The 9,491-nt window shown below is 37.0% G+C and overlaps 1 protein-coding gene across 1 annotated transcript in view; it reads left to right on the top strand.

Moving 5' to 3' along the window:
• The window catches only part of LOC126973470 (uncharacterized), a 28,423-nt gene extending 26,633 nt beyond the window's left edge, over positions 1 to 1,790 (top strand). The window contains exon 10 of the mRNA XM_050820775.1: positions 1,637 to 1,790. Within this exon, the coding sequence (XP_050676732.1) occupies positions 1,637 to 1,772 (136 nt within the window). The 3' untranslated portion in view covers positions 1,773 to 1,790. The remainder of the gene's footprint in view (positions 1 to 1,636) is intronic.
• The last annotated feature ends 7,701 nt before the right edge of the window (positions 1,791 to 9,491 follow it).

The following is a 9,491-nucleotide window of genomic DNA, read 5'->3' on the forward strand; positions in this document are numbered from 1 at the left end:
CTTTTGATATCAGTTTAAAGTTTTTTGATATGAATATATGAATCGCCTGGTTTTAACCTAGGGCCGGTGTATTTTCTTCTTTTTAGTTTATTTTTTGAACCAAAGCTTTTATACGGACATTCGGGCCGAACGCTCCCCAAGTCAAAACGTAAACAGTATACGGTATGGAATAACGGTTTCGAAAACTATTTATTTTAAAAACAATGAATTTTTTGATACCCAGAGTACTTAAGCTTCGCTTCCTTAGGGCGCACCTAGGCGGCACTGTAGGAAATTTGTTTTCTTATGAAAGTATTGCCGGTCATTATTTCATTTTTATTTTATTTTAGAAGAAAACTTACAGCTTAATTTAAAGAAATTAGTCAATAAATACAGAAGTAGAATGTGAGCTAATTACCTACACGTTTCCACAGATAGAATTTACAAATGAAAAGGAAAAAAGAATATTTTAACTAATTTAAAATGTCACTAACATATGTTAATTTCTGTTAATATGTTATGTTTTTAAAGTGATATCCCTCACTTCTAGGATTAATACACAAATAAAATTTGAAAAACAAAATTTTATGAACGATGCCGGATTCGAACCCACGACCTCCGGCGTTCCGTGCTTTGTTCAACTCTCAGGTGCAGATGAAGCCACAACCTGAGAGTTGAACAAAGCAAACAGAATTTAATAACGAGGTGGTACTCGAACGGTTAGCTCTGTTGGTTAGAGCACCGGCACGGAACGCCGGAGGTCGTGGGTTCGAATCCCGCATCGTTCATAAAATTTTGTTTTTCATATTTTATTTGTGTATTAATTTCTGTTTAAGTCAAGAATCGTTTTTTTTTATCTTGCACGTTATCTCCAACTGTAAAACTTAACGTCTCAAATACATATCTATTTATAAAACATTTCATGTTTTATCTTATCTATGTATTCATAGATACAGGCTTGTTTCTAAGGTGAATTTCTACGAAGTCATATAGTTTACAAGGTCATCATCATCAGAAAGCAAAATGTAACACATCATGATACTTAAAATAAATTAACAATTTTACTACTCTCCAAGCAAACACACAACTGAACCTAGTAATAAATCATAATTTAACAGAGTTAAAAATGTAACTCCACTTCCAAAGATTAATTTAACTCTTAACAGTGAAAGAAATGTACATATTTCATTCTCAGTTAGCAGTTTGCTTCGCCTTATCGCAAAAATATGGCCGCAGCTTAACACTGTTTTGAAAGTTCACTATCAACATGTTTGTTTATTCACTCAACGCGCTATAAGAATAACTTCAAATAATAGATACTCAGAGGAGGCTCCTTTGCACAGGATGCCGGCTAGATTATGGGTACCACAACGGCGCCTATTCTGCCGTGAAGCAGTAATGTGTAAGCATTACTGTGTTTCGGTCTGAAGGGCGCCGTAGCTAGTGAAATTACTGGGCAAATGAGACTTAGCATCTTATGTTTCCAGGTGACGAGCGCAATTGTAGTGCCGCTCAGAATTTTTGAGTTTTTCAAGAATCCTGAGCGGCACTGCATTGTTATGGGCAGGGCGTATCAATGACCATCAGCTGAACGTCCTGCTCGTCTCGTCCCTTATTATCATAGAAAAAATTCAAGATATTTTTATTATTTTCACAGTATTATGTTCGACGAGCACTTCTCTCGCACTAATGTTCGCACAGTCACTCGCTGTCAGGCCAGTTGTCGAGCTCATTGCAAGAATGACCCGGACTGCCTCAAGCGATGCTCCGATCGCTGTCTACGTGCTGAATAAAAAACTTTAATACAACGCTATAAAGTGTATTTTTATTTTCCTTTACTTCTTACTCTTGTTGCAGTAAAAATATGAAATTAGCTTAAAGGGGCCGTTCATAAGATACGTCACACTAAAATCAGCTTCTTATGACCCCCTCCCCCCCTATTGTCACGCTGTGTCACACTTTCTGTGACCCCCCTAGAAATAGTCACAAAAACTAGGACCCCCCCCCTGCTGAGTATGATAAATTGTAAATGATAGTACACAAATTCTGAAAATTAAAAATATTTCGGCAATAAAGAGTAGAAAGTAATTAACTGAAGAGTATTAAGTAGGGAAGATGAAAATAGCGGCTGTATTAGTTCATTGCTAAATGGCGAATGAAGAAATAAAATAATAATAAATACATGAGAAACAGTATTTTCATTTGTTACTGAATCGAGAGCGCAGGGTACGTGGAAACGTTACTCGAGGGGTGGGACAGACGCCTTAAAGTGACGTTTTCAGAAGACTGTAGTGCCATCTGTTAGTTGGCCCGAAAATGAAAGCTTTGTCAGCTGTCACTCGCTTTGAAACCTTTCAACTTTTCTTTAGTTGTGTCACTGCCACCAGTGGGTCATAAACTCATAAATGGCGGCTACTTCTAGCGTTTGCGCATGTATGTAGCTCTCGTGTTCCATTTTGCATATTTATACTACTAAATCTATCCTCTATGTTCTATGTTGTGACAAAATTAAATAACTAACTGTACGCGCAGTTTCAACATTTATTATAACAAAAATTGCAATACCTACATTAAAAAGTAGAGTTAGTTATTTAATTGCGTCACATCATTAAAAATGAATTTTATAATTTCAAGTTTATATAAAGTTATTTTCAGGGACAATCTCCAGATGGCGCTAGTTTTCAAATGGACAGCTCATAATGAGTGGAGAGGGCTCTCTTTTCCCTTTATATTATTATACTCTTTGCGTTACTCTCTCAAGTAAGTGGAAAAACAAAGAAACCAGTTAGGACGGATCGCAACGCCGCTAGAGTCGCGCCACAGAGCTTGCGCTCATGTCAAAAATTAAAAAAACGGCGAACGTCACGTTGCCGTATACCCCCCGTCCCCCCTTGTCAAATCTTGTCACACTCCGCCAGACCCCCCCCCCCCCCTTGTATGCGAACGTATTTTATGAACGGCCCCAAACCTTAAATAATAAAGAATATACGGAAATAGACATAACTGGTTTTTATATACGAAATTACCGCACTGAAGTGTTGGTCTTTTTAGATTATAAATATTTATGTTTAATTAACGATATCTGTATGAGGTTTCGCAAAAAAATAAGCCGCCTGGAAGCTTCCAACGAAAACGCTGTCTAAGCCCTTTGACATAACAACATAATGTATGGTGGAATCATAAATAATACACTATTTATTAGAGATAGATGTGCAATTAATGTTTTTATTTTGTAAAATCAGTGTACACTACCCAGGCTTGATGGCGCTGCGTTATTTTTACGCTCTTAGCGTACCGTCGCTAGATGGCGCTAATTATGTTTATAGTTTTTACTATTGTTGTAGACCGTATTGAATGCATATTGATGTTTGTTTTGTGTGGGTGGAAATTATTATTCGTTTATTAAGTTTAACACTTACCTTTAAATAAGGAGAGGCATTCAATGATTTCAACACGATAGTCAAGTCTTGTTTTAATAAGTAAGTTAAGTGAGTTTTTTGCATATTTGTATGTATGTTAAATTATTGCCATTGTGGTGAAGTTGCAGCGTACCTAATAAAATAGGTGGCAGCACTTTCAATGCAATTTTTTTTCATGTGCCAATGTAGGGAAGTTACATCCCCCTGAATCGAATTGTGTATTATATCGACAGATAAGTCCGCGATGGTATAATATGTCCACCTCTTAATTACATAGGTACTATATCCATCTTAATACTTTAACATTGGCAAATATAAAGTGGTAGGCAATATAAAAGCTGTTTACACAAATACGATATTTATTATTTAGAAAAAGGTTTTTTTTCGTTTTTAACTAATTAACTTAAAGTAGGTACATTTCCAATGGCTTTAGACTACATTATTCCCGAATACTTACATTATTCTCTTTCTATTGACAGAACAGTATCTGTCGGGTCAGCTAATATTATAATCTTAATATATATAAATTACGTGACACGTTGTTTGTCCGCGATGGACTCCTAAACTAATGAACGGATTTAAATGGGGATAACTTCATGGACTGCAGTTAGCTCCAACTTGAAAGATATGATACGTTTTAATTCGATTTAGAACCCATAATTATTTTTATTTTCAATATTTATTTTGTATGGACATATTTTCTGTGAGAGAATTTATTGAGACACGGTTTGACAGTTCTGCTGTGTAACAATTTCACTATTACAACAGGGAGCGTTTTATAAGAAATATTTCTTGATGTTCTGAAATATTATTGGCAAATTCCTATAAACAGTATTTTTTTTATTATCTACAGAACAACGTCTGTCATGTCAGCTAGTATTATATATATGTGTACCTACCACTGTGGCAACACTGCGGCACAAATGGCTCGCAACAGGCCTATGGATTTGCATCCCGTGCCACTAAATAATTAAAAAAAATGGCTGGCAACATCAACGACGCATTATAGACGAGCGCATTCGTTCAGAAAACAAAAACCGATTGGTCGTCCGACATGAAACTGGTCGACAATAGCACATTGAAGCCGATTGTGGAATGATCCAAATTCTACGGCTTAATTATTCGCAACAGATCTTAGTACAAAATCAATTCTGGTACATTTACGTCAAATTAGCGACGTGAAAAGAGTTGACAAATCGTAGGGTACCCGCGAACTAAATTAACGCCAGCAGGACATACCTACGAAAAACATTTAAACCGCATTGTTAGGTTACCATAGAACCCTTAATAGTGCAGGGTAAAGTCGAGGGCACTAGACCGCTAGGCAGGTCCCCGAAGGTGGACAGACCAAGTGAGGCAAGCTGTCGACGGTACTCTGCATGCACGAATGCACGAGAAGAGCGGCAGATCGCGACGAGTGGTGTCGCATTGTGAAACAGGCCACTAACCTCGACGTGACGACCACGACCACTCTGACAAGAGTGTAACGCCGAAGAAGAAGAAGTTAGGTTACATTAACAATAGACACTGCATAATTGGACCTAGTTATGCAGAAAACAGCCATATCACATTTTTTCAAAAAATGAGTAAAAAAAGCAGCCATGCTAATTTAGGCATGGCAAATTTTTTACAAAAACACCCTTGTCGATATCTTTATTAATCTCGCAGATAATAAGCTGTCAAATCCAGCCACTTCAACAAATGAATTTTGTAAAAAACAGTCAGCTTGGTGTAAAATACAGCTAATCTTGACACTAACTAAAATACTTATATTGCAGAAGTCAGCCAACCTGTGCCAGATTTGTGCCTGTGCCCCATTCTTGTGCCAGATTTTGGCGAGACAGCCAGTCCTGGGGATGCCTCGTGTAGAGGCGAAACACGTGTCGAATTGTTTTAGGGACAAATATTGGCGGAATTAACACTAGGGAAAACTTAAATCATTTGTATAATTATGGATTTCCGCAAAGTAACGCCTAATTCAATAAATTTTCATATATCAACAAATCTAAAATACTAAAGAAAGATAGATGCAATATCTGCGATACATTTGGAATGGAAATAATACATGCAGGAAGAAGCGATGGGGATATTAACTCCATAAGAGAAATACCCAACGTACATATTTATCAGGCCGAAAGATCATGATTTCAATTAAAAATAGATATGAACCTATCTAGGTTATAGTAGTAGCATAAAAAAAAACTAACTTTATAACTATGCTGTGCGATTGTAACCAAAGCTACTATTATACATGGGTAAACGGTCAGACTGGATGTGGTTCACAGGAGGTGGGTATGGACAGTACGGCTTTCGCCATGGCCGCTCTCTGGGTGGCCTTCTGGTATACCTCACATATAGACGGGCGCATCTAACGAAAGCAAAGGAGAAGGCCTGGCAGTTAGTCTGGATATAGCGAAGGTCTTTGATCGTGTATGGCACAAGACGCTTTGCTCAAAACTTCCATTATTAGGGATTCCCGAGAGTTTATGCAAGTGTACTGGGTGCAGCATACAAGTCGTCGACGGTTATTTCTCGGACCAAAAGCCCGCGAACGCTGGAGTTCCAAAAGGCTTATGTTATCTCCTACACTGTTTCTTCTGCGTATCAATGATATATTGGACGCCTCCAACATGCACTACGTAGACGACAGTAGTGATGCCGTATACAAGGGCCATGCGGGCCTCTCTCGGGAAACCGTCGCTCAGTGGCGGACTGTGTCTTCTATCGAGTCCTCTGTTGAGAAGGTCGCGGAATGGGGTAAAAATGAACCTTTTCCAATATAAACCCCAGAAGACTCAAGTTTTCGTTGACCCATTGCACATGTATGAAATCTGATATCAGATCAAGAATTTTACAACTGCTTGGACGTATTTTTTTATTAACTTAGCCACGTTTAGCTTCACATAATTTATTTTTATGAAATACAAGAACAATACTGGACAAGTGTTTTAATTACAAAGTTATAGTTTTCAAACTTTTCCCTATACTTTTAGTATAATACGTTATTAGTTGCAAAATTTCATTGTTCTATTCTATTCTACGTAGTTTTTGGCGTTCAATAAGTGATTTTGAATCCTATTTTGAATAAAAATATTTGAATTTGAATATTTCAACTCAATATCTCCACACGTTCCCGAGATTCTTGACTGACAAACAGACAGACTGAGGGGCAACAAAGTGATCCTATAAGGGTCCCATTTTTTCCCTTTGACGTACGCAACCAAAAAAAATTAAAGCAGCAAAATAAATTCGATTATTTTGTATTATATTTTTGTTGCTATGGATTTTTCGTATGCTTTTTTATGTTTTATTTATTTTTTTGTTTAAAAATAACTCAAAACACAGCCAACTCATGTGGCTTGATTAAGCTTTATTGTGATAAGTGTAAAATATGCTTTTTTGTATGAAACAGCCACGTCTATAACGTAATTATTTGCTTTATAGTTCATAATACTGGAAAGGATAAAAGATAAACAATACTTAAATAAATATTGTTCAAGTTTAAAATTACCAGAAAAACAAAATATAACCAAAGTGCAACGATCGACAGAAAAATGCTTATACCTCTGTTCGTACGTTTACCCACATGGCGTTTTTTTTGCAATGTGTCCAATTTTAACAAATTTTTTATCTTTACCTACCGATATAAATATGATAATTTATTCAAACAAAACAAATCTTATAACTATATTTACAATACTATGACTACATAAAATTAAAACTATCATTACTTGGAAGGGTACCAAGAATACTGGCAGCATTTCCGCGTTGGATAGCAAGGCTGATCCGTTGACCGATATAGCTGCCAGCGCTTGGGTTTCCAGTAGCCTTATTGAGGCGCGAAGAACGTTCATTTTGAACATTCTCCGCGCCTCTGGGCCCCACGGGCCATGTGTCTCGACACCAAATAAAGATGTATGACTCACTGAGACCAACATATTTGCGACGCTTGCTGTCTTCGGCAGTCGAAGCAGCAGCCCCAGCACCAACTGGCGTAATTTGGACATGAGAAGGAGCCAGAATATCGTCGCAAGTCGCGTCCCACGCCAGCGCTCTTCCCCGTGCCCAAGCCGGACAGATTATATAGGTATCAATATTATTACTAATGAATGTAGTATTAATATTACTAAATCAAACATAAAAGTTGCTAATTACTAATATAAAGTTACTAAAACACCATAGATAATACGAATCAATAACGCGTGTAACTCTAAATCATATCAATATTAAACTTGCCATCGGATATTGTGACCAAGAAAATAAAACAATACGAACATTAAAGAAGAAAGATAGAAAGAAATATATTTATTTGTAACAAACACTATATTCACATAATATTATAATAGAAAAAAGATTTACACAAAACAAATTACAATTTGGAGTGTTTGTCACAAATTGGTCACACTTCAGCATAATGCTGATTACTGACGAAACCAGCGCTGACCTTCAAGTGGGACCACTAAATGACGCCACACACGAATGCCATAAGTAGTGCACGCCTTTCTAATTACACTTTTTACACGTTTAATCTTAGTTAGCAGGTCCTTCGTTAACCTTACCTCATGTAACTATAGTTCAAGATAATATTACATATACAAAAAAATTAACAAGCAAACTAGATTGCGCTGGTGCAATAGTTAACAGTTCCTCTTTGGTTTGGTGCTCAAAAATAAATTTCTTTAATTTAGCTTTAAAACTAGGTAAACCACATTAAGCATTCAATCTTTATTTAATTGTATCATAACCAAATAAAACTCTATTCTATTCAATAAGGCTACACACATTCATCGACGTATAACCACTCGAATCATGTTCGAAAATTGTCTGAAGCAAAACTCTGCCTACGCGTCTGTCAGGCAGAGTTTTTGTTCCGTTGTCTGTACTGTCCAAATAACAGGATATTCAAATTTAAAAAGGGTGGGGTTTCAGGTACCTCACTGCCCTTTCTAAATTTACATTCAAACATTTAAATTGCTGAAACAAACTACACTTCGAGTGCTTCATTTCAATGAGCTTCTTGTGAACGTATACAATATACTTTGAACATTACTGCCACGAAATAAAGTTTTAATTTGAATGAATGTTTTAATATTATCTGTATAAATTAATGTATACGTATATATAACGCCACTTGGACATTATTCACGACCTTTTAATAGGCGATTGTCTACTTGTTTCTAGCACGTCAATGTGAATAATCATATTCTTTAATATTTTAATATATTATGTTCCTTATACAAATGATTTAAGTTTTCTTTAGTATTAATTCCGCCAATAATTGTTTTGACACGTGTTTCGTCTCTACACGATGCATCCTCAGGACGTGTTGTCTCGCCAAAATCTGGCACGAGACTGAATCAAATGATTTTTTTTTTTTTGCGCCCAAGCAAGGGAATGGGCTACCCTCCGGGATAACGACGGGAGGGAGGTGGTGAATGCTCATGCATACCAATGCAACCTAAGTCTGCGTTGGTTATGTGGGACTCACGTGAAAACCTAGGTGCCTACCCACTAAACACCACCCGCAGTTGGCTTTGGGCAGGTGCCCTCTAAGCCTACATGGAAGGCGACCTTCTCTTGGGGAGAGAGAGGCGCAAGCGGCACTCCCTATGGAGTTTCCGCTGGGATATTGCACAGAAGGTGCTATCTAATTGGGACTAGTGACATCAGAAGGATGATCAAATGGGCCGGAAGCCGCTGTTTTATACCCTCGTCCCATGAAATAACGCGCTGTGATTGGTCGGCTGTTGTGACGTATTACCCCCGGAAGAGATACGTAACAAAGGTGATGGGACTAAATTTGTTTGTTCATTCAACAATGTAAACATGTTATTGTGTTAAACATTATTAACAAATATTGGCGGAATTAACACTAAAGAAAACTTAAATCATTTGTATAATTATGGATTTCCGCAAAGTTACGCCTACTTCAATAAATTTTATTATGTTCCTTATAAACTCACACGTAAATGTTCCATGCAGCAAATTGATACATTAAAATGATGTAAAAAGGATAGCGGGAATAAAACTGCCAAACTTCAAGTCTCATGCAATTGGATCACAATATCAGTTTCACTTGGATAATTGGATCAC

Source organism: Leptidea sinapis, chromosome 29, assembly GCF_905404315.1.
Source record: "Leptidea sinapis chromosome 29, ilLepSina1.1, whole genome shotgun sequence".
In the NCBI taxonomy this organism is placed as follows: domain Eukaryota; kingdom Metazoa; phylum Arthropoda; class Insecta; order Lepidoptera; family Pieridae; genus Leptidea; species Leptidea sinapis.